Here is a 26,909-nt window from a genome sequence, read left to right as displayed (position 1 = left end):
TCCTGCCCTCATTACAGTTTTGGGGCTTTTTCACTCTTTGTTTGACCTTTCTGCATAACTTAGAAAAAATATGACTCTTGTTCTGTTTTCTTTCAACTTGACCACTGCTGGGATTTACAGCTTCCTTCTGTTACTGATTTCCTCTGAATATCCAATAAACTTGTGCATGCACTTAAATTATGAAGAATAGTATGTTTTGTTCCCATGTGTTTACTTTCAGGGATATTAGTTCCTCCATGTTACCTCTAACTGTGAGGAATTTAGAGAGCTATTTTGTTGTCATTTATTTAATCCTTGCCTGGGTTATGTTTCTCTTCATCTCCTGAACTAAGCAGTGGCTTCTTATGTTGGAAATCCTAAGGTGACCTAGGAATGGTTGTTACTGTGTCTTGTAGAACCAAGAGTAACGTCAGCATCAAAGTTTAACCATATCTGTTTTTACAATACAGGCTATATGAGGGGCTGCAGCCTGTTTTGGTCATTGCAGAACCAGACTTGATAAAAAACGTACTAGTGAAGGAATTTTATTCTGTCTTCACAAATAGGCAGGTATGTATTTCTTTTTTAACAAATGTGATCAATATGCACACTGAAAGTTTATTATTATGAAATGAAGGTATATACCTATGACAATTAATATGAAAAATTGACCATCAATATGAAAGACTGCAGTAGGAGATATGGGTGGGTTTGGAGGAAGAAATGAGAAAGGAGAAACTTAATTATATTATAATTAAAAAGTAAAATTGTGACTATTAAAAATTTCAGTTACAAATATCCCAAGTGTTGGGATTGAAGGTTTGTGCCTCCGGGGCCAGTAATGGTTTCCTCTTCTTTAACTTACTACATATAAATTCAGATGAATATACCTAACTGCAACCTGCTGAGTCCATTGTATGTTTCTAAGGATGACCACTTGGTATGAAACAATCAGAGTGATCATCCCTGAAGTATACTGATTCTTCCTCTCTCAACTGCTGATAATTGTCTGTAGATCTTCATCTAGTAGTGGGTTCCTTGGAACTTCCTCACATGTTGTTGCAATTGTGCAGGTCTTGTTTAGACAGCCATGCTGTTGATATTTCATTGGTGTCCCTTCCTTGGTATAGCTAGAAGGTACATTCTCACAGAAGACTCCCTGGTCCTCTGGCTCTTAAAATCTTTCTGTCCCCTTTTTTGAATTATTTCCTTAGCTTTATGTGCAAGAGTTGTGATATATCTATGTATCAGTTGAGGAGAATACCATTACTCATTGTTCTCATCTTTTTGACTAGTCCTGTTTCATGTAGTGGCCTCCTTATGTTTCAAAGGAATCTTTTTGTTGAGAGGAGAGATCTACATTTCCATGTAGATATCAGAATAAGTTTTTTTTTTGTAATTTTATTAAATTATAAAAAGTTTCCATTTACGCCCCTCCTCCCAACGCCCTCCCACTCCCCCCCTCCCTCTCCTCCTCCCTCTTTGTCCCCAAGGGAAGTAAGCTAATTAATTATACTGGTTTAGAAGAATGGTCAAAGTAGGTTTACCTCTATGATCGATAATGTTCCTAGTCTTTTATTTTGATCTAGGTTTTCAGTACCAGGCATCATTTCCCTACATTGGAAAGGTTTTTCATCCAATTAGATAACTGTTGGTTATTACCAAGATGTGAGTACTACTATTTCACCTTTATGGATAACTTGCCATGATAGATCTTGTTTTGATTCATAGGCAATATAACTAAGTAGGACTATTGGTTGCATCACTTCATTGGTAACATGGCATCTCAGAGTCTTTGAATTACATTTCCCTTATAGTTAAGGATAATGAACACTTATTTTTTTTAAATGTTTATTTTTTTATTATGTATACAGCATTCTGCCCATATGTACACCTGCAGGACAGAAGAGAGAGCCAGGTCTCATTATAGATGGATATGAGATAGCATGTGGGTGCTGGGAATTGAACTCAGGACCTCTGGAAGAACAGTCTATGTGCTTATGCGCTTAACCACTGAGCCATCTCTCCAGCCCTGAACACTTATTTTAATGTAGTTTGACCATCAAAATTTTTTCTACTGAGAATTCTCTCTTTAAACAAGTACACTATTTTAATGAGATTCAATTGATATTTTGATATCTACTTTCTTGAGTTCTTTACTTATATTTCAAATCAACCCTTTGTCAGATGTGGGGTTGGTGAAGATCTTTTCCCATTATTTAGGCTACCATTTTATCTTATTGACAATGTTCTTTGCCTTACAGAATCTTTTCAGTTTTAGGAGGTCCCATTTATTAACAGTCAATCTCAGTACTTGGGCTACAGGTGTTAATTCAGGAAGTAGTGTCCAGTGCTAATGCATTCAATGTTATTTCCCACTTTCTTTTCCATGATGTTCAGTTTGGCTGGATTTATGTTATGGTCTTTCATCTACTTAGACTTGAATTTTGTGCATGACAATAGATACGTATCTCTTTGCATTATCCTACATGTCACCATCCAGTTATACCTGCACCATTTTTGAAGATGCTTTTCTTTTCCCACTGTATCATTTTGACTTTTTTGTTAAAAATCATGTGTTCATAGGTATGTAGATTTATGACAGAGTCTTTATTTCCATTCCACTGATCCATAATACCATCATAAAAAAATTCATCAAGACAAAGTCTCAATCTTGAACATCTATGCCCATTTTCTTTATATTAGGACCTCAAAGAAGGCTTGGGATGGCCTGTCTCTCAACACAACCATGATTTTTATTTTTTAGTGATAGTAATTCTTACATATTTTTATGTTTTCATTTTCATTCATTTACTTGTATGTGTGAAGGGCTCATTATTGCATTGTTGTAATAAATATGAAACATACTAGTATATAATATATCCATTTATAATGTAATTTGCTTATAATTATTTACTAGTACATAATTTTTATACCACTTTTGCTGTTTGCCTTCTCATTCCAAAATATACTTCCTTCTTTTCAGATGTCTTTTAAAAGGTTTTGGTGACTGATTGACTACAATAAGGGTTAATTTTCAGTAGCATGTACACTGAAACGTACTTGCAGGAACATAGCATCCTATCTGTATATTCACTGCTAAATGAAATATTTCTTTCTTCCCTAACAATCATTACCTCCTTATAATACCTCAAAAAAAGGACTAGATGAGCCTTTCTCTTCCCCATAGTGGAGTGTTCCTGGGTCATAGCTTATGCAGTTCTTTTGCAGGAAATTTGAGACTTGGGATTTTTAGGTTGCAATGGCCTTCTAAGTCCTAGATGGTGGCTGTTCTCATGTGTCTAGCAATTCATCTTGACTCTAAATTTTTTAATATATTATTTTAATTATTTGCATATATGTATGTCTGTGAATGGGTTTGTTAACATGAGTGCAATGTACACAAAGGCCAGAAGAGTATGTTTGATCCCTTTGCTCTGGAACTGCAGACAGTTTTAAGCCACCTGACATGATGCTGGGACCTGAACTCAGGTCTTCTGCAAGAGCAGCATATGCTCCTAACTGCTGAGTCTTCTCTCTGTCCCTAGTTTGAGTCTCTTTTGGTGAATATTTACTGAAAATTAAGCATAAAACTTGTCACCAGGAAGATGGTCAGTATCTATTAAAGAGGTTCTGACTGTTTTATACATGTTTTGTAACCAATCTCAAGGAGGAAAAACCTATTTTATTTGTATTATAGTCTCGTGGTCCAAATGGATTTATGAAAATAAGTATCACTAGGTCTGAGAATGAAGAATGGAAAAGAATTCGAACATTGTTGTCTCCAACCTTCTCCAGTGGAAAACTGAAGGAGGTAAGAAAGTGGAGGACTTTTCACTGTCATTGTATAAGACTGTGTCTGAGGACAGGTAGAATAATATCATACTCATCACAGTCCTTTGAGCATAATATTCTTCAGAATGGTTTTTGTTCTTTCTAGGTCTTACACAGACCGTTAGAATATGTGACTGGCCATTCATCATTTCTAAAGCCTTGTTATATTGGGACTCAGAACCTTACATTAACAACAGACTGTGTTGTGTTTTGTGATTAGATGTTCCCCATCATCCAGCATTATGGAGATTCACTGGTGAAACACATTGGTCAGAAGGCAGAGAAAGGCAAGCCTGTTAACATGAAAGAGTAAGTAGTGATGAATGCATTTTCTGGGGTCTCTTTGCCACATCTGGAGATCTCTTCAGACTGCTAGGTAGCTAATATTCCCTGTGTTAATTATTCCAGAACAATATTCCCCGTGTTGAATTAACTGAGAGCTAGAGTAAATGTGGGGTACGATGTTACACAGCTTTGAAATATTTGCAAAAGGCAAACTCCCAAATTACCTTGGTTAACACAGTTCACCCCCTACTGTGTGCAGGAAACAATATTAGATTAACTGTTGTCACCCTGCATATTCTGGAAGACAAACTATATATCTTAGAAAGAACATAATCTTAGGACAGCTCAGTTGTGGAGATTGGGAACTGTGGGAGGAGAGTGTATATGGAACATCCTCAGGAGTTGGTTTGGCTAAGAGTGTTACAGACTGTAACTTTGAAAAATCAAAAATCATAGTTTTTGTTGAGGTATATAGAAAAATATCAAAAAGAAAATCTCCCACATCTCCATCAAACTCAAAAGCAAGAACCTTCCAGAAAAGGAGAATTTAGTAAAACCCTGTTATCTTATAATGACATTGAAGTGATAATCTTAGGCTGTCCTGAGCATACTAAATACAAAATTTCAATAACTCTAAGGTAGTAAAAACTTTGTGAGTCTACTTTTATATTTTACTCAGAAACATCCTTAGTTCCTATATCACACTGGATGACTTCCTCTAGGGTATCACAGTTTCTAAAAGTCTGAGTAGTTTGCATGCTGTATGAGTTCAAGACTGGGGCTGCATGGGTAACATCCTAACTCTGTTTCTTGACTCAGGATCTTTGGAGCCTATAGCATGGATGTGATTACCAGCACCTCATTTGGAGTGGAGGTGGATTCCCTCAACAATCCCCAGGATCCTTTTGTGAGAAACACCAAAAAGCTTTTAACATTTGGCCTTTTCAATCCATTGATTTTCTCTACAGGTATATAGATTATTTTCAACTATATTAAGATATTAGACATATTTTAACAAATGTATAAAGCAAAAGATTTCTCACAGTACATACATACACTCTTGCCTTCCCCATCTTGCTTTCACTCCCATATGATCTGGTTCTCTTATCACCCATTGTTTTTTCACAACACATGTGGTTATCCATCATTGCCACATACTTTATATTTTTTGATAAATATTGGATGATCATGGCATTTTGTCTTTAATGTACTGAACTCATAATTTATATTTATACATTTACATATATTAATTCATCCCTCTATCTCTTGAATTAAAGTTAATTCAGTGTCATCTGCTTCAAATGTTTCTGATTTTTTGCTATGGATAGTGTATTTATTTTAGGAGTAGGTGTAGAAGTCTCTATCACAGCTTTGGAATCAAGGTAAATTCCGTTAACAAGCCCAGGATTCCTTTGTGAAAAATACCAGAAAGTCTTTAACATTTTGGTTTTTATCTATAGCTATGTAGGGTATTTTTTAAGTCTATCAATATTCTAAATTTGTTTTTAGCTAGCATAGAAAGTAAAAATACTCATGGCATACACACACACATGCATACACACACACATACACACACATATACACACACTACAGTACACTCTATTCTCTTCTATGTCTCTATTGAATGTTCTCATCCAGTCCTCCTTTATTTTTGCATATTAAACATGTTTTTATCAGTTTTGGTGCAAGTTGAGTTGTGAAATATGAAAAAAACCTATGATTTCTGTCCTTGAGTCCATTTATTTTATTTTTTTATGAGAAAGTAATTTTATTAAATTATGAAAGTTTCCATTTCCGCCCCTCCTCCCAACACCCTCCCACTCTTCCCTCTCCCTCTCCTCCTCCCTCTCCATCCCTAAGAGCATCAGGGTTTCCTGCCCAGTGGGAAGTTCAAGTTCCTCCCCCCTCCCTCCAGGTCCAGGAAGGTGAGTATCCAAACAGACTGGATCCCCAAAATCCAGTATATGCAGAGGAAACAAGCACCAGTGTCATTGTCAATGGCTTTTCAGAAAGACTCCGGGCCAGCCACATTCAGAGAATCTGGCAACATTCAGAGAATCTGGTTGGATCACGTCCTCGTTCAGTCCCAGTCCAACTGGCCTTGGTGAACTCTCATTAGATCAGTCCCCTTGTATCAGTGGGTGATCGCATCCCTCGCAGTCCTGATTTCCTTTTTCATTTTCTTCCTCCTTCTGCTCCTCATTTGGACCTTGGGGGGCTCAGTCCGGTGCTCCAATGTGGGTTTCCGTCTGTATCGCCATCCATTGTTGGATGAAGGTTCCCTCTGGTCTTGCCTTCTTTGCTCACGTTCTCTTTCCTTCTGCTTCTTGTTTGGACCTAGGGAGTTAAGTCCAGTGTTCCAATGTGGGTCTCTGTCTCTATCTCCACCCATCGCTAGATGAAGGTTTTATGGTGATAAGTAAAATATTCATCAGTATGGTTATGGGCCAAGGTCAGTTCAGGCACCCTCTCCTCTGTCCAGAGAGCAATCTGGGGATCTCTCCGTGGACCTGGGATCCCATTTATAATCAAGTCTCCTGTAAACTCTAAAATGACTCCCTTAGTTGAAATATATTCTTCCCTGATCCCATATCCATCCTTCCACCCTCCACCCCATCCCAGTCCACCGAGCTTTCCCCATTCCTCCCCTACTCCCTTCTCTCTAACCCTCTCCCCTTCCAACAACCCTCCCACCCCCCCATGCACCCGAGGTTACCTGGGACTCCTGTCCATTGAAGCTGCAGGGGGATTGGTAAAGAAAAGTCCCCAGACTATCTTGATACAAAATATACAGCTTTAATAAACAGAAGTAAGAACTACAACAGCTTACATCAGAATCCAACCGATCTGTCAGGATGCAGGAGCCAGGGGAAAAGAGAGCTTGTGGAGCACGTTTGCTAGGTTTATAGGCAGGCTTTTGCCTGAGGGCTGCATGCCCCGAAAACAGAATATGATTGGCTGAACTCCCCTATCAGTCTATTTCCTATCTCCAGGAGGATTGCTAAATCCTTGAGCCCATTTATGTCAGGATTTATGTTTATACATTTACATGTACTGAACCATCCCTCCATTTTTCGAATGAAAATGAAATGAATGTAATTTAATTCTTGCTACATTACTGATTTCCTACTCTCTATATTTTACTTATTCTCTTTTACTTAAAAGCTACCTTAGTATTGTTTTTCCCATCTAGACTCTTGAATGTGTTGATCTTTTTCTTGAGGAAGAATTATCCCTTCCAGTATGTTCTATAACATGGGCAAAATCATTTAGTCTGACTTATTCCAAATAATATTTCTTTCTTCTTTGATTTCCATAATAGTTTGTTGGCATGTTAATCTTCTTCAGCAGGTCTTGATTTTCAAAGACTGAAATACATCTTTCTAAGCCCTCTGATCTTACATGATTTGCATTGAGAATTCTGCTATAACACTGATGAATCTACTTGATATGTAACTTGGTCCTTCCCTCTTGCTTGTTTCAGTACACTTTCTTTATTCTGTGTGTTGTGAGCTTTTACCTTTATTTTATTTTTTTCATTAAAAATTTCCACCTACTCCCCTCCTCCCATTACTACTCTCCCCTACTCCCCCATCCCCTCCCTCTCCAGTCCTAAGAGCAGTCAGGGTTCCCTGCACTTTAGGAAGTCCAAGGTCCTCCCCTCTCCATCCAGGTCTAGGGAGGTGAGCATCCAAACAGACTAGGCTCCCACATAGCCACTACATGCAGTAGAATCAAAACCCAGTGCCATTGTCCTTGGCTTCTCAGTCAGCCCTCCTTGTCAGCTATGTTCAGAGAGTCCGGTTTGATCACATGCTCCATCAGTCCCATTCCACCTAGCATTGGTGAGCTCCCATTAGATCAGCCCCATCATCTCAGTGGGTGGGTACATCCCTCATGGTCCTGACTTCCTTGCTCATGTTCTCCCTTCTTCTGCTCCTCATTTGGACCTTGGGAGCTCAGTCCAGCGCTCCAATGTGGGTCTCTGTCTCTATCTCCATTCGTCGTCAGAAGAAGGTTCTATGGTGATATGCAAGATATTCATTAATGTGGTTATAGAATTGGGACAGTTGAGGCACCCTCTCCTCAGCTGCTCAAGGAACAAGCTGGGGCCATCTCCTTGAACCTGGGATCCCCTCTAGAGTTAAGTCTCTTGCCAACCCTAAAATGGCTCCCTTAATTAAGATATCTACTTCCCTGCTCCCTTATCCACCCTTCTTCCATCCCAACCATGCCATTCCCCCAAGCTCTTCCTAACCTCTCCTTCTCACTTCTCTCTCCCCATATCCCTTTACCCCACCTCACCCCTATCTCCAAGCTCCCAATTTTTGCCTGGCAATCTTGTCTGCTTCCAATATCCAGGAGGATAGCTACATTTTTTTCTTTGCATTCACCATCCTATTTAGCTTCTCTAGGATTGTAAATTATAGGCTCAATGTCCTTTAATTATAGCTAAAATCCACTAATGAGTGAGTATATACCATATTCATCTTTTTGATTCTGGGTTACTTTACTCGGCATAGTGTTTTCTATTTCCTCCATTTGCATGCAAAATTCAAGATGTCATTGTTTTTTACCACTGAGCAGTACACTAATGTGTATATATTCCACAATTTCTTTATCCATACTTCCATTGTGGGGTGCCTAGTTTGTTTCCAGGTTATGGCTATAACAAATAATGCTGCTATGAACATAGTTGAACAAATAATTTTGTCGTATGATTGGGCATCTCTTGGGTATATTCCCAGGAGTGGTATTGCTGGATCCTTAAGTAGGTTGATCCCAAATTTCCTGAGAAGCCACCACACTGATTTCCAAAGTGGTTGCACAGGTGTGCATTTCCACCAGCAATGGATGAGTGTTCCCCTTACTTCACATCCTCTCCAGCAAAGGCTATCATTGGTGTTTTTGGTTTTACATACTCTGACAGGTGTAAGATGGCATCTCAATATTGTTTTGATTTGCATTTCCCTGATCACTAAGGAGGTTGAGTATGACCTTAAGTGTCTTTTGGCCATTTGAACTTCTTCTGTTGAGAATTCTCAGTTCAGTTCAGAGCCCCATTTTATAGAATCAGAAGAGCTTTACCTTTAATATCACATAGGATGTTTTTTTTCTGCTCTTGCTTATGTGATGGTCTCCCTACACTTTTATATCTACTTGGACATCTCTTTCTTAGGTTTGGGAAGTTTTCTTCTGTGTTCTTATCAAGAATATCTTATATAACTTTGACATGAAAATCTTCTCATTTCTCTATGATGAAACTCATAGACTTTTTCTTGATCTCCCAAAAGACTTCACAAGTTTTACCTACCCTCTTGAACAAATTGATCACAAACCATAACTGAATTGTCCTATTCCTCTGTCTTGTTTCATGGTCCTCATCTTTTCTCATATATATTAATCATTTTATCTTTGATGTTTTCCACTGAATCTTATATTTGTGTTAATAAATTTTTATTTCTGTTATCATCTCATTGTTATCTCCTTTCTGTTTCTCTAACATTTTATGGAATTTTATTTTAATTTCTTGCCTCAATTCCCTGAATACAGCATTTAGTGTTTTCTTGGAATTATCAGAAGATAGGTATGTGTTATTTGAATTTTTTGAACAAATTTATAATCATTTTGATTTCTAATTTGGAGTTATATCTGCTTTTCTTTTTAAGAGTTGCTATTAACTTAATGATTATTGAAGGAAAATTCACTTGGTTTTTCATCATACTAGTACATTACTGCTGAGATTTTTCTGTCTGTGTTTGCATTAGAAGTGTAGTTCTTGTTGATTTAATTCATATCATCTTTTTTCCTTCAGTGAGAGTGTTTTTTGTTTAAGAAAGTCTAGGTTTGAGTAGGGTTAGAGATGAGTTTTCTTCTGTTAGCCTTGTGTTCAGGGCTCCAAGATCTCCACTCAGTCATTCTCAGTTCATTGATCATTTTCTTTAACAAGAGTTGTTATCCATCAGTAATACTGCCATGAAAATGTATTAGTAGCTAGTTAAAAAACTATCTTTATAAATTCTTTAAGTTCCAAATGTTTTAGCAACTAAGGCATACTCAATTCTCTCTCTACTATTTAGCTTTTTGTACTATAAGTGAGAAAAGGAGGGAAGAAAAGTAAGAAGTAAACTTTGGAGGACCTAGTGACTAGTTGAATGTTTCCTAGTAGGAAATAGAAGAGGTATGAGTATATAGAAAGGAAAAGGTTGAGACAAGAAAAAGATGGGGAAAGATGGGGAAATTTTATTTAAATGTACACTGAAATCAGAAGGCTAAAACTGTGCACTCATATCATATAAAACAGTCTCATCTCTCAGAAAACTGAGTCACAGAGATACTGGGAATGAGACCAGTCTATGTTCTAAAAAAGAAGAAAGGTTATAGAAAAAGGTTTGTTAAACAAAGAAATCATATAACGCAAAAAGTGAGAAAAGCAGGAATCCATATTGGCAGTGGACATGGTAAAAAAATGAGTAAAACTATAATGGAGAAAAAGACTGTGGAAAAATTTAGATAAGAAAATAACCTCGTCAGAATATCAGTTTATCTCACCAAAGGAGGATCCTCTGCATTATTCTCTTCCCTAAGTCCTGCTCCAGAATATATTTGATGTTGAGTTTCATTATCAAAATCTTCCCTGGGTCAGCCCAATTAAGGTTATGGGGTCAGGAGGATCAGTGTGCAGTTGGGGCTATGACTATTTATGTTTTAATGATTTTGTAAATGGAGTTTTCTTGCTAGTTTTTCATTGGGCTTGTTTTGTTCTATTAAATATGAATACAACTAAATAAGGGAGCAGTTTTCTGTGTCAGTTGTGTTGGCGAATGCTTTTAATTCCTGAGGGAATAATATAGAGGCAGGACGATTGTAATTCTTGATCTACTTGACCTAAGAGCAGGATTCTTCTTCAAACACAGAGCTTAGGGATGGAACTTTGTGGTATGATGCTTGGCTAGCAGGTCTAATGCTGCTTATTGTACCACCAACAATGAAATTTTTGCTCATTTTATTCAGATTATATTTAGTAATTTAATCTGCTCTAAAACATGTGATTCTCCCCCTCAGCACTTAGAGAGATGTCATACTGAGAGTGCTAGAACTCAGAGTTGCAGATAACTTTTGTGTATCCTTGTATATTGGTGCTGTACCCTGGTAGACATAGAAAACTTTTGGTTACAGTCACTGAGGAATGGTGAAGATAAAGAGAACAAGCTCTCATGGTCCCTTTTTAACTTATCAGGAAATATCTTCTCTGTAAATATCTGCGTAAACTCTTGGTTTTCATAGACAATTTTAATCACGTTAAGAGAATTCCCTGAACATCTAATTTTACGAGAACACTAGACAGGATGGATTATTGGATACCCTGTCCTATCTTTTCAGTTTACTTCATTCAATGTGCTTGTGTGCAATTTGATTTTATTCTATTTAAACCTCTTTAGATAGCATGTTTCAAGGTATCATGTTTCTGCATCATTGTGAAAAGTGTTTTATTGATGAAGTCTCCATCAAATGTATAAGTCACATTTGATACTATTTTACTTTGCATGGCATATTCTGGTATGACTAAGAAGATAGTATAAGCCTTTAAAATGAATTCTGAAGCTTTCTGTAATTTTGTAAGTTTTGGACATTCCTGTGAAGAATTAGTTTTGGATTTCTGTAAATATTTTAGTAGAATTCCATAATGACTTCCTGTAGAGAAAATGTATTCTTTGTGTATATGTTTTTATTAAAACTTCAACATCTTTACACTGACAAGGATATTTTTGTCCTCCAGTTATGTTTGGTTCTATGTTAGGTTTGTAGGTCCTGACACTCTAGGCAATATTTGTGTGGTCATACTTTCCTGCCCAAGTAATCCTGCAGAAGAGGGAGAAAAGGATTTTAGGAGACAGAGGAGTCAAGAACATTACAAGAAGACTTACAGAATCAAAAACTTGGGCTCATAGGGGCTCCCAGGGACTGGAATGACAATGAGAAAGCCTCTATGGGACTGATCTAGGCTCTCTGCATGTATGTTACAGTTGTGTAGCATGATCCTCTTGTGGGACTTCTATCAGTAGGAACAAGGGCTGTCTCCAACACTTTTACTAACTTTTGGGACCCTACTCCTCATATGGATCACTTTGCCCAGCCTTAATGTATGGGGAGGTGCTTAGTGTTACTGCAGCTTTATATGCCTTGTTTTGTTGACAGTCATAAGAGATCTTCCCTTTTAAACAGTAAAGAAGATGGAGTGGATTGAGGGGTGTGAACAAGGAGCGGGGTTCGGTATTGAGAGGAGAGGAATGAGGAGATAATGTAGACAGGATATAAAATAAATAAATAAATTTATTTTCAAGATTTAACATCTTAAGGTGTAATAAGCTTTATATATTTTACAACTTTTTTTTAGCTTTTTGTGCCAATTTTGTTTCTGTCATGTGATTTGAGTGTTTTACTTTTTAATTATACAGTTTTAAACATTGATGAATAAAGTAACTGTCAATAGTTAAGTTAACATTTTCATCCTGGTGTTTCTTTTTCTCTATAGCACTCTTTCCATTCCTTAAAGGATTATATGAAAAACTGAATATCTGCATTCTTCCAAGTGATGCTACAAGTTTTTTACAAAATTTTGTGAATAAAGCAAAAAAAGATCGGCTGGAAGATAACCAGGAGGTAAAATGTATTAAAAATTCATTTCAATTTCAAAGCTCTTCTGTCACATGCCACACATTTCCTATGAAAAATCTTATTAAGATATTTGATGAATTCATTGTGTTTAATCTGTGTTGTGGCTTGCCATCAAGTTGGGCAATTTCTTTGAGCATTGAGAGTGCCAATTGAATAAAACAGCTTTGTCTAATGAGACCAGTACATGGCAGAAAGTTACTGTCAGTAAGTTGCCAAAGAATCAGTATCTAATCATATTTTTATTACTCTGGGTATTTGGAATATTTGCACATAATCACATAAAATCTAACAATGAGCTCCAGAAACAGCAGTCAATAAATACGGGATGTTGTTTAAGAATATGTTAAGTAAACAGCAGGTTGATATTCAGGACTTTTTGCTAAACAAATGCATATGTTAGAAAAATTCAACAATGCAGTCAAGGGTCTGTCATCAGCAGCTACAGATGCTCAGAATGAGGAAAAGCCCTGAGGAAAGGTGTTAGATATGGCAGCATGATACGAGGCTATGATAAACTTCTTGTTCTTCAAAATCTGTAGATAACAGTTTTAGTAACCAGTGATTTAGGCAAACTTAACCATAGATTGGCCTGAAATAAGTCATTATTCATAAAAGAATTTAAGGTCTCTATCCTATATTATTTTTTACTTTCATTTTCACTATTTATTTTACTATTTCATTTTACTATTCATTTTTAACACAGCTTCTGACTTTGATATTTTTGTATCTTTTCAGCACCGAGTGGATTTTCTTCAGCTGATGATGAACTCCCAGAATTTGAAAGACATGGAGAACCATAAAGGTAATAATGGATGCTGAGAGTCTACAGAGAAGCATAGGGGAAGAGATTTGTATTTGAAATGTAGAGGGGGGGTCATTTAACCAGAGAAGGCTTCCTGTTAAACTGCAATGAGACACAGACATGTATTTAAAAAGCAGCAGCCTGAGGAACTTTCTAAAATCATGGAGTATATACATAAAGAAAATACCAATGCTATTGTGCCTCCTATCTATGACAGGAAAGCTACAGCCATGCATTCTCAACAGCATGAATGCCTAAACAAGACCTGAATTGTCCCAACAACAGCTGACATTCTAACATAGATGGAGAAAATCTCATGAAAACCCATCTTAGATCAAGAGACACATATAGATAAAGACTGTAGAAAGATTATTAGTTTTCCTCAGAGATGGGTCCATGATTGTTTATCCAATACTAAATAGTCAACCCAGAAACAAATACAAGAAGGGAAGGCAGAACTGAGCAGACTGATCATGTTGTATTTATATGATTTTTTATTTTTATATTAATAAAAATTATTAAAGAATTGCTAAATTTGAGAAAAAGTGTGGCATTGTAATAGGAGGAGGGGGGAGAGAAAAGAGAAAATGAAATAATAATTTAATTAAAAGTCTAAAATCTGTCTAATTTTATTTTAGCTCTTTCTGATATGGAGATCATGGCCCAATCAATCACCTTTATATTTGCTGGCTATGAGACTACAAGCACTACACTTTCGTTTATTATGTATTTGCTGGCAACTCATCCTGACGTCCAAAAGAAACTTCATCATGAGATTGATTTAGCCCTACCCAAGAAGGTGAGTTGATATTGCCTGGAGATAGAGGGAAAAGGTGAAACCTCAACAGGAAAATAGTTCGGTACTTGCATTTGAAATTATAGTAAGTACAGTAAGAACTGATTCTTTCAGCAATAGTGTCTGAAAATTAGACAGAGAAAAAATATATATACAAAAAAACTAATCTTTGTAAGTCTGTACAAAACCTGTAACATCCACTATCTCTAACTACAATAACACAGTCTAAATCAAGCCTAAAATATTTTTAGATTTTTAATATAAGCAAATATTTTCTTTAAACTTAAATGGGTGTTTTGCTTACATACCTATATCTGCTTTTCATGTACATATCTGAAATGTGACTAAGCCAGAAGAGAGCATCAGATTCCTAGGAACTAGAGTTCTAGGAAATATGCTCACCGTGAGGGTACTGTGAACTGAGCCTGCATCCACTGCAAGAAATTCAATGCTATTAACCACTGAGGCATTCCTCTAGAACCTCAAACAAGTGACCTGATACCTCTGTTATTATTAGTGGATATGCTATGGTCTGACTGCTGTTAATGGGCCCTTGCCTTGTCTCTGCTGGGCAGGCTGATTCAGCTATTCTCATTATTGCTTTCTAATCACATGATTCAGTTTGAACAAAGCAGATCATGGCGGCTTTCAACCTACACTGTTCACCTCTACAGTATGGTAGCTTCAGTGTCTCACAAAGTGACAGCTACATATCATATAAGCTGTTTTCTCATCTATGCCCAAAATTGGATGCAATGAGGTGTGAGGGACCTACTGTGGGACAACGGTTTTATCCTGTAAACATTTGTTTCTTGTACTTGTTTAATAAAATGCTGATTGGCCAGTAGCCAGGCAGGAAGTATAGGTGGGGCAATAAGAACAGGAGATTTCTGGGAAGAGGATTCTGAAATCTGCAGTCATGACCGAGCCACAGAGGAAGCAAGATATGATTGCCTTGCCAAGAAAGGTACCAAGCCACGTGGCTAACTCAGACAAGAATTATGGAATAATGTAAGTTACAAGAATTAGGAAATAAGAAGCCTGAACTAATGGGTCAATCAGTTTATAACTAATGATTACTAATAAAGACCTCTTTGTGGTTTGTTTGGGACTTAATAATTCCAGGAACTGGGCAGGACAGAAACATCAGTCAAGAAAGAAACTATATTCTGGGACCAGCTATGTTGTCAGTGAGGTGCCCTCAAAGCATCTTCAGACCTCATACTCACCCTCTGTTTTTGTTTCATTATGTCAATGTAACAAATACCATGACCCAAAATAACTATGGGAAGTAAACAATTACTTCATCTTATATTTTCACATGATAGTCTGTCACTGAGGAAAGTCAATAACGAACTCAAGACAGGAGCTTGAAGACAGGGCTGCATGCCACTCTACTTATCACTACTTCTGGCCAAGGTACTCCCTCACCACCAATAAAGCACAGCAGGATATGGAGGATGCTGGCTGCTCTCTGGTCCACACATTGGCCATAATTTAGATGTTCTCCTACAACTCAAATTTATCCTATAAGGATACAGTACCACTTGCAATTGGTGGGCCCCTGCTACATCAATGAACCATCAGGACAACTCTGCCAGATACACACAAAGAAATCTAATCTAGTAATTCCTATTCTTTCATCTAGACCTCCTTCTCAGTTGACAAGGCTGTGGGATATTGGAAGTTAAACATTCATTAGAACACCATTTTAAGCACCAGTGGAGGTACTCTATCAGGAACTATGCATGGGGCTGTTTCGGCTTTTAACTGGAATAGAAATTTTTGTTCAATTAGTCTCTATTTTTATCCATTTAACTGTGATGAGTTTCAAAGAAAAAAGATCTTATTGATGTTAGTCACTGTAATTTCATACACTATTCCTGTTTACTATGGCATTGGTTAATAAGAACATTCAAATTGCTCATTTATAGTAATGTTAAATTTAATCACAGGATTTAAAAACTGTGAATTATCCTCTGAAGGATTGATATGGATTTTTTAAAAAAGAAATGACTGTTATCTTCATTCTATTTTCACAGTCTGAACTTGTAGCCTCCTTCCTTAATAAGTTATCACACCCTCAATAACTAATTTATGTTGAAGAGATAGACATAATATGCCATTGATTATTACTGAAAAGGAAAATCGTACAAAAGAACACTCAAGATTTGGACCTAAGTATAAGTTTCTGTGAATATTCTTCAATCCTTATGGATTTCAGTGGCCCTTTAGCATGTGAACATACATGACTATTATAAGTAAGACTTGGCAGTGATAAACCCAGTCACTAGTTTGGTTTAATGAGGAGTTCCTACAAACATAAAAGTGCTTGATAATTTGGCATGAAAGTTAGTTTCTAATATCCAAATCAGCAAAATCTTTTTTTAATCTTCCCAGGCCCCTGCCACTTATGAAGCCCTGCAAAATATGGAATACCTTGACATGGTAGTGAGTGAAGCTATGAGATTATATCCAGTTGCTAACAGGGTTAGCAGAATCAATAAGAAAGATGCTGAAATCAATGGTATGCTCATTCCCAAAGGGACTGTGGTGATTATACCTGTCTTTGCTCTACACCGAGATCCAAAATACTGGTCAGAGCCTGAGGAGTTCCATCCTGAAAGGTATGAGGACCCTGAAAAGGGGAATGTACACAGAATCAGACTTCTCTAAGAAGGTTGATATGCTCAGCCTCTTTCTGTAAGCACATTAATATAAATTGATATTATCTTGCATGCATGTTTGATTTCAGAAAATTAGTAGTACAAAGTGATAATTATAGGAGAAAGTATATACGCTTTAACTGAACAGAAAATGACAGTTCCATATTTTGTAATTTTGTTTTAGAGTCTTAAAACCTGACTTAGTTATAGTTTTCAATACTGTGAAGAGACACTATGACCACAGCAACTCTTATAAATGAAAACATTACATTTGGTCTAGCTTAATGTTCAGAGGTTTAGTCTATTATCATCAAGACAAGAAGTATGGTTGCTTGTAGGCATACATGTGGCTAGAGAAATAACTCAGAGCTGTACATCCAGATTAGCAGGGAGCAGAATGAAAAGACTGAGTCACTATATCTGCCTGAGCTTCAGAGACCTCATAGGCACTCCCAGTGACACACTTCCTTCAAAATGGCAACAACTTCCAATAGTGCCAGTCCCTATGATCCTGTGGAGCCACTTTCATTCAAACTACCATAAGTACTTAATACCAATTTCACTAATATATGAAATGATTGAATATATTGCTAAATGTGTATAGATATTTAAATATTAGAAAAATATAAATTTCATCCTGTTTTAACAAATTTTTGCTTTCTATGACCTACAAATGCTGTTTTGTAATACATGCTTGTGTTTGAGTGTGTGTGAGAATGAATATATGTGTGTCAAATAGAGCAAACACAAATAACATGATTAGAAAATCAATTAGATAATTTTCTAAATTGTTAGGTTAATATTTCTTTAATATTGTTCATATTGTCACAAGGACTCTTGGACACCTTCCAAAAATGTAAAAATCATTTATTAAATATAAGAACCAATTGTATTAGATACTGATGCAGATAGAAGCTGCAGAAAGTCTCCTCTTTGATGTTAATATGAGTCCTCTTATTCTTGTTTCTCTCTTATATTCCTCTCTCTATATTTCTTCAAGTACATGACCTCTTTTTTCTCAAATTCTTATTTAGGTGCTCATATGTATTGCTATGGATTATATATACCTATAAATAAACTGACTAATTCATATCATGCTCCTCATGTAGAAATGATAGTTTAAGATAGATGCAATTAAATTATGAGACCAAAAATTTATACACCTCTGTTGTGAAGTTCTGGATGCCTAAGTTATTGTATCCTTAGCCATGTGTCTCTGGTGTTGGCTGTTGTTCTTTGTATAGTGCTTATTAGACAAGAAGAATTGACTTGCTCCTGTTTTCTGATTAGGTTAATTCTATGTCCCATCTATATAGCCACCATATACACATACTTTATCTTAGTGACTATAAGCTCAGACATCAATTATTATCAATTTCTATGGTTGTTCCAACTTTCAGATAATATAGACTCAGGGGGCATCTTTTACTAGGCTAGGGAGTGAGGAATGAAAATAGTTAAAAAGATACTGTTATTGGACAGGTATTGGTAATACATGCCTTTAATCTCAGCACTAAGGAGGGAGAGTCAGGCAGATCTCTGTGAGTGTGTGGCCACCCAGGCCTACAGAGCAAGTTCCAGGACAGGCTCCTAAGCTACTCAGAGAAATTCTGTCTTAAAGAAAAGAAAAGAAATATGATTGTAATAAATCATCATATATAAGAAGTCTATAGAAACTCCTGTGTTTCTCATGTGTGTGTATGTACTCTTCCCCAACAGGATTCCACCAAGCTCAACTTGTACACACAAACCAATACAACCTTCACCTGACCCCAATGCTGTCCTACAAAATAGCTTAGAAAATGTTTCATAATCTTCTTTGATACTTAATAACTCTCACAGAATAGATGGTTAAAAGTCTTCTAGAGCATTTACTGAATCAGCATTTCTCCTATGGGAAGGATGGACACAAATTTCAGGGATAGCAGAGTACAGAAGCAGCTGTGTCCTTGCTAACTACTTCACTAAATGACTTTTGGAGAAGGGTAAGGGGGTCACAGTTATTGGGAAAGGACCATAATGAGCAAAAAGAGGGCTGGAGAGAAAGAGGACAAGGAAAAGGAAAGAGACTGGGATGACTAGAATAAAATGCTTACAGGAAGAAAAGAGAGGATGGTGAGGGGAGTAGGGATTGGAATAGAAATAACTCATTCATAGCACGTATTTTCTCCATCCCCAGTGAACAAATCCCCAACTCAAGTGTCAGGTCAATCCTTCCTTCTCCAGAGCAAGTACTTTGTGATGTTTACACACTGATAACATTCAACATCTTTAATAGTTTAAACGTTAAAGACACATTTAATTTCAATGAGCATTCACCACTCATCATCTTGTTAACATTAGGAGCTCCTTTACTGTAAAGTTATAGAAAGAATATTAACTTCCAAATCTCATAATGAATTAAACACTCCATGATTGGAATATTGAACACCCAGAATCTGTATGATTCTGGCAGAGGGATGTAACTGAAAACTGAAAACTGCAAATGTGTTGCTCTTGTGCATTTCACGTTTCGTTATTTATGTTCTTGTTTAATTGTGATACCAGGTTCAGCAAGGAAAATAAAGATAGAATTAATCCTTACACATACCTACCTTTTGGATATGGGCCTAGAAACTGCATTGGCATGAGGTTTGCTCTCATTAACATGAAACTTGCTATTGTCAAAATCCTGCAGAACTATTCCCTGCTGCCTTGTGAAGAAACAGCGGTGAGACAGAATATTTTATTTGGGGGATGTTTTTGTTTTTTATTTATAGGTATTTCATAAACTAGTATATATAAAAATATACTGAATATATATAACATATATTGAATATATATATATATATTTATATATATGGATTGTACTGTTTTATTTCTTCCTAATGTATCCTCTATTGAGAGATCTGTATAAAGCCATGTGTGGGCTCTCGGGCCATTGAGTTCTGGAGCAATAAGTCTTTATCTAAGTTTAAATGAAAGATCCTGATTATTAAATGAAGATATTACTTATATGATTATGTATAGTATTATTGAAACTGAGTAATTTTTCTTGTTACCATTATATAATTATTCTACAAAATAATAGACTTTGTTATAGCATATTTTATACTTGTTTATACCATACATGGAACAGACATATTTTGTTATTCTCCTCTGATAAAATCCATACTTACCATAGACTCCCCTTTCTTTCTCCCCTTCTCCAAGTCCCCCTCGCCTCCCTTATCCCAAGATCCATTGATCCTCCATTTCCCTTCAGGAAAGAACAAACCTTTTAGGGATATATCAACTGAACACGGCATAATGAAATGCAATGAGACTAGGCATAAACTCTCATAACAAGGCGGGTGGAACAACACAGTGACACAAAAACTGCCTCACGAGCAGGAAAAAGAGTCAGAGACATCCATTCCTACTCCTACTTTTAGGAGTTCCTCAGAAACCCCAAGCTAAACAATCACAGCTTGTATGCAACAGGCCTAGTACAGCCCCATGCAGGCTCTAAGATTCCTGCTTCAGTCTCTAAGCTGCTATAAGATCTGTTTATTTGATAGTTTGGTACATGTTCACTAGTATCCTTGATCCCTTGGTTCCCACAACCATGGAGCAAATTTTTAAATTATAAATATATATTAATTTTCAAATTATATATTATATATATTTATATATAAACCTGAAACCATATATATATATACACACATATATATATATATATATATATATATATTTCCAAGAGGTATAATGGTCACCTTCTTGTCCTTATGCCATATCAGATTGTCTGTCCAAAATCCTTCACCAATCAAGAGACTTTCAACGTTCCACAGTAGTTCCCATTTATAAACACAGACAAAAATCCATGCATCAAACCATTATTCATGAATATGAAAGACTCCTTTGCTTAGCCATTTTATGTACTTTTCCACATATTTTATAGATTCTGGTCTAGACAATCGGGCATCCACCTACATTCTTATATATTCATGTGTTTTCTTTCCCTCTTCAATCATCATTATATCTTATCCTGAATGTTCAAATCAACCAAGCCACATCCAAGCAAGAACTTTCAGTAGATTTTCTCTGTGAAATTTTTTCCTGTCTTTTACATATGTTATCTTCAGGCTGCCACTGCCGCTACGCCCAAAGCCCATTGACTAACACATGCACTTTCCTGTTTTATTTTCTCTGTATTCATTAAAGCATCCTCTACTTTGTAAATCACCTAATTTTCTTCTTTCCAAAACTTAAAATGATTCCTCAAAGAACTTTTGTATATTAAAATCTATGAATACATTGAAACATTTTAAAAATATTCTAAATATTAAAAATTTATAAAATTATTTTAGCAGATGAATTTCTTTATGTATTCTTTTAAATGCTTTATTAATTATTGGAGAATTTACACATTTCAACTCATCCCATGACTACCCTCACCTCATGTCACACTCAGTGTTGTGCTCTATCTCCATTTTTTTCAAAGTTTATTAAAATATAAAAGTTTCCATTTCCGCCCCTCCTCCCAACACCCTCCCACTCCCCCCACTCCCTCTCCTCTTCCCTCTCCATCCCTAAGTGCAGTCAGGGTTTCCTGCCCTGAATGTAGTTCAAGTTCCTCCCCGCTCCCTCCAGGAACAGGAAGGTGAGTATCCAATTAGACTGGATCCCCAAAAATCCAGAATATGCAGAGGCTACAAGTCCCAGAGTCATTGTCAATAGCTTTTTAGAAAGACTTCGGGCCAGCCACATTCAGAGAATCCAGCCTCCTCCAGAGAATCTGGTTGGATCAAGCGCTCCTTCAGTCCCAGTCAACTGGCTTTGGTGAACTCTCATTAGATCAGTCGCCTTGTATCAGTGGGTGATCGCTCCCCTTGCGGTTCTGATTTGCTTTTTCATGTTCTTCCTCCTTCTGCTCCTCCTTTGAACCTTGGGGGGCTCAGTCCGGTGCTCCAATGTGAGTCTCCGTCTGCATCGCCATCCATCGCCGGATGAAGGTTCCCTGATCTTGCCCTCCCTGCTCACGTTCTTCTTCCTTCTGCTTCTCGGTTGGACCTAGGGAGTTAAATCCAGTGTTCCAACGTGGGACCCCATCTCTATCTCCATCTATTGCCAGATGAAGGATCTATGGTGATAAGCAAAATATTCATCAGTATGGTTATGGGCCAAGGCCTGTTCAGGCACCCTCTCCTATGTCCAAAGAACAATCTGGGGATCTCTCCTTGGACCTGGGATCCCATTTACAGTCAAGTCTCTAGTAAACCCTAAACTGACTTCCATAGTTGAGATATATTTTTCCCTGAACTCATATCTATCCTTCCTCCCCCTCCCAGTCCCCCGAGCATTTCCCATTCCTCCCCTGCTCCCTTCTCTCTAACCTCCTGCCCTTCCAGCTACCCTCCCAACCCCCCATGCACCCTTGGTTACCTGGAACTCTTGTCTATTTCCAGTCTTCAGGAGGAAAACTACCTGAATTTTCTTCAGGTTCACCTTCTTATTTAGCTTCTCTAGGATCATGAATAATAGGCTCAAAGACCTTTAATTATGGCTAGAATCCACTTATGAGTGAATACATACCTTATTCCTCTTCTTGGTCTGGCTTACCTGACTCAGTAAAGCGTTTTCTTTTTCTTTTTATTTATATATTTATTTTTTTATTTAATTTTTACTGGGAACCCCTCAAGAATCAAGTCTCTTGCAAACCCTAGAATGGCTCTCTTAGTTGCGATATAAACTTCCCTGCTCCCATAACCATCCTTCCTCCCTCCCCTCTCCCATTCCCCCAAGCCATCCCCAATTCTCGCCCTCTCCCCTCACCCTAACCATCTTCCCTTACTTCCACCCCCCCCATGCACCTGACTTTGCTTGGCAATCTTGCCTAGTTCTATTATCAAGGAGGATAACTATATAAATTTTCTTCAGGTTCACCTTCTTATCTAGCTTCTCTAGGATCACTAATTATAGACCCAAAGACTTTTAACTATAGCTAGAATCCACTTATGAGTGAGTACATACCATATTCCTCTTTTTGGGTCTGGGTTACCTCACTCAGTAAAGCGTTTTCAATTTCCATCCATTTGCATGCAAAATTCAAGAAATCATTGTTCTTTACCGCTGAGTAAAACTCTAATGTATATATGTTCCACACCTTCTTTAACCATTCTTCTATTGAGGGGCACCTAGGTTGTTTCCAGGTTCTGGCTATTACAAATAGTGCAGCTATGAACATAGTTGAACAAATACTTTTGTAGTATGATAGGGCATCTCTTGGGTATATTCCCAAGAGTGGAATTGCTGGGTCCTGAGGGAGGTTGACTCCCAGTTTCCTGAGAAACCGCCACACTGATTTCCACAGTGGCTGCACAAGTTTGCATTCCCACCAACAATGGATGAGTATTCCCCTTATTCCACATCCTCTCCAGCATAGGCTATCATTGGTGTTTTTGACTTTAGCTATTCTGACAGGTGTAAGATGGTATCTCAAAGTGGTTTTGATTTGCATTTCCCTCATCGCTAAGGAGGTTGAGCATGACCTTAAGTGTCTTCTGGCCGTTCGAAGTTCATCTGTTGTGAATTCTCTGTTCAGATCAGTACCCCATTTTTTAATTGGGTTAATTAGAGTTTTAGTGTCTAGTTTCTTAAGTTCTTTGTATATTCTGGAGATCAGACCTTTGTCTGATGAGGGGTTGGTGAAGATCTTCTCCCAGTCAGAAGGCAGCCTTTTTGTCTTACTGACAGTGTCCTTTGCTTTACAGAAGCTTCTCAGTTTCAGCAGGTCCCATTTATTCATTGTTTCTCTTATTGTCTGTGCTACTGGGGCCCTACTTAGAAAGTGGCCTCCTGTGCCTATATCTTGTAGACTACTTCCCACTTTCTCTTCTATCAGTTTCAAAGTGGACAGATTGATGTTGATGACTTTAATCCATTTGGACTTGAGTTTTGTGCATGGTGATAGATATGGATCTATTTTCATTCTTCTACAGGTTGACATTCAGTTATGCCAGCACCATTTGTTAAATACGCTTTCCTTCTTCCATTGTATACCGTTAGCTCCCTTGTCAAAAATTAGGTGTTCATAGGTTTGAGGGTCTTCTATTCGATTCCATAGGTCGACTTCTCTGTTCTTATGCCAATACCAAGCTGTTTTCAATACTGTAGCTCTGTAATAGAGTTTGAAGTCAGGGATAGTAATGCCTCCAGAAGTTCCTTTATTGTATAAGATTGTTTTGGCTATCCTGGGTTTGTTGCTTTTCCATATAAAATTGATTATTGTTCTCTCAAGGTCTGTGAAGAAGTTTGATGGGATTTTGATGGGGATTGCATTGAATCTATAGATTGCTTTTGGTAGAATTGCCATTTTTACTATGTTGATTCTCCCAATCCAAGAGCAGAGGAGGTCTTTCCATTTTCTGGTATCCTCCTCAATTTCTCTTTTCAAAGGCTTAAAGTTCTTGTCAAATAGGTCTTTCACTTCCTTGGTTAGAGTAACCCCAAGATATTTTATGCTACTTGTGGCTATCGTGAAAGGTGATGTTTCTCTGATTTCCCTCTCCGTTTCTTTATCCTTTGTGTATAGGAGGGCCACCGATTTGTGCTCTATCTCCATTTTTCTCCTTAATTTTTAAGTCAATCAAGACCATTTTATGTTATATGATTGTTCTTATTTTGGGGTCTGGTGTGAAATCTGACTTAAGAGATGTCCCAGCCTTAAAGAAAACAGACTGCATTTCAGAGCAGTGATCAAATAGTAATGCTCCTCAGCCTAAACTCAACCATTGTGAGTTGAGTTTACACATGTTACACATGTTCTTATGGGATATACACCTGGTGATTCAAGTCCTCAGATCTATTTTGTGTGTCCTTTTAATGTAAGGTATCACATTTAGAAATATGGTTGAAATTCTTTCTCTGAAGAACTTAAGAATGGGTTGTCATTAACTTAAATGAAACAATGCCCAAAAAGTTTAACATTATGATTTTTATATTAAACAACATTCAAAAGTCATTAGGTTATCATCATAGAAGAGGAATATAATATTGTCATTTTCTCTTTGGTGACATGAGGGTAGCTTTCTTTCTGCTCTACACATGAACACAATACAGATGAATAATTTTATTATGATCATAGGCAAGATTTAGCTATAACAATCAACAAGATGGCTCTAGCTACCTACAAGAAGAGTTTCTCTAACTAAGAGATAACGTGTTTGTACATTTTCATGCTGATATAGGATTCTTATTCTATTGGATGGCCATCTCTGCCATAAACTGACAAGAATATCATTTTAAAAGTTAATAAAATGAGTGAAAATTCCCTTTTGAGTACCATCCTTGAACTTTAGAGATACAGATAATTCATACCTTAAATGTTCCCAAAGTCCTTCCATTATCATTAACCCACAAGTATCAGTTTGAAAGTTTTAGAAATTGTTTAGAAATCAGAGTCATACAATAGCATTCACCATGTACAAAACCTACTTGTGATTGTCTTTGCAGGTTTACTGAATAAAAATTAACTTTATATAACCTGTTAAAATTTGTTTTCTGTGTGTTCACAAATGTTTTTTACAAGGTTCAAACTTCTAATTTTCAGTTAAAATTTAGATCTCTAGGGAAGACATCAAAATTTTGTTTTAGGCCTTTTACAGAATAGGTGTTCAATTTGTATGTTGAAGTGTGAATAGATTGAAGCATGTTTCAATATTCCAGATAAGCAATTAATGATTTTTTTGTGTTTGTCTTAGTAGGGGTCTCTATTTTTGTGAAGAGACAACATGATCATGGCAACTCTTAGAACAAAACTTTTTTAATGAGGTTGTGATTTAGCATTTCAGAGATTTACTCTAGGGAGCAATACAGCTGGGCATATTGTGGTGTAAAGGCAGACATGTTGCCAGGGAAGCCCACATCTTAATCCAAAGGCAGCAAGAAGTGGCTTGAGACACTGGGCATGGCTTGAACATATGATACCTCAAAACCCATCTCTATAGTGACTTACTTCCTACAAGACCACACATTCTTGAACAAGTCCACACCTCCTAATAGTTCCACTCCCTTTGGTGGCCATGTTTTGTCAAACCACCACATTCAGAAAAAGTAATTTGCTTAATTATAATGATAGATTTCTTTCTAGAAAGGACGCAGTCCATGAGGTTCAAAATTCTAAAGCCTTAACTTTGCATTCTGCCTCTCTCTTACTTTTAGATCCTGAAAGCTAGGGTAAGAGCCGTGTGATAACACAGAAATAAGTAGCTATTTTTCTTAATATGTTGGTTCTATCAGCCTTCTGTGGAATTCGATGATTCATTTAACTTACCAATGTATTTTTCAACTATTTTAGGTTCCCTTGAAATTAGGAAAGACATTCCTTCTTACTACAGAAAAACCTATTGTTCTGAAGATTATATCAAGAAATGGAAACATAAATGAAGGTTGATTTTTATCTCAAGTACTGATGTGTTCTTCAAACACTGCATACTAAGTACCTGGATCTTAATTTATTCCTGAAGAAAACCTAGATAAATATTACTTTAATCTACCACACTTCACGACAGAATCTTCAATTATTTTTCATTGACTTGATAGAGTCTTAATTCTTGTGTATGAAGGGAAAGTGATTATTTAGCAATCCATATGTTCTTTCATATAAAAGCTTTCCCATACCCAAAATAGTGCCATATGTTTCATTTCAACTCTGTTAAGAATTTTTAATAATTTTGTTAATATTGTTTCCATTATAAAAATCATTATTTTATCATAATAGTTGTGTATTTCACCGACAATTATTCCTTACATTTTGATGAGTTGTAAGTTTCTGTGTTAACCAACATCTACTTCACAAATACATTCCTTTGTTTAGATATGAGGCATATAATAGTGTATCAAAAGAAGA

General features: G+C 36.8%; 1 protein-coding gene across 2 annotated transcripts in view; it reads left to right on the top strand.

Moving 5' to 3' along the window:
• The window catches only part of LOC146895478 (cytochrome P450 3A6-like), a 38,697-nt gene extending 12,011 nt beyond the window's left edge, over positions 1-26,686 (top strand). Inside the window, exons 4-13 of one of the 2 annotated variants that reach the window (XM_087903413.1) lie at positions 450-549; positions 3,680-3,793; positions 4,034-4,122; positions 4,918-5,066; positions 12,635-12,762; positions 13,513-13,579; positions 14,218-14,378; positions 16,776-17,002; positions 19,589-19,751; positions 26,358-26,686. In XM_087903413.1, coding sequence (XP_087759539.1) covers positions 450-549; positions 3,680-3,793; positions 4,034-4,122; positions 4,918-5,066; positions 12,635-12,762; positions 13,513-13,579; positions 14,218-14,378; positions 16,776-17,002; positions 19,589-19,751; positions 26,358-26,453 — 1,294 coding nt within the window. In that variant the 3' untranslated portion in view covers positions 26,454-26,686. The remainder of the gene's footprint in view (positions 1-449; positions 550-3,679; positions 3,794-4,033; positions 4,123-4,917; positions 5,067-12,634; positions 12,763-13,512; positions 13,580-14,217; positions 14,379-16,775; positions 17,003-19,588; positions 19,752-26,357) is intronic. The other variant, XM_087903414.1, reaches the window with a different exon arrangement.
• The last annotated feature ends 223 nt before the right edge of the window (positions 26,687-26,909 follow it).

Source organism: Myodes glareolus, chromosome 2, assembly GCF_982192425.1.
Source record: "Myodes glareolus chromosome 2, mMyoGla1.1, whole genome shotgun sequence".
Classification (NCBI taxonomy): Eukaryota; Metazoa; Chordata; class Mammalia; order Rodentia; family Cricetidae; genus Myodes; species Myodes glareolus.
Note: the sequence above shows the minus strand (reverse complement) of the source record. Positions and strands in the feature narration are given on the sequence as shown.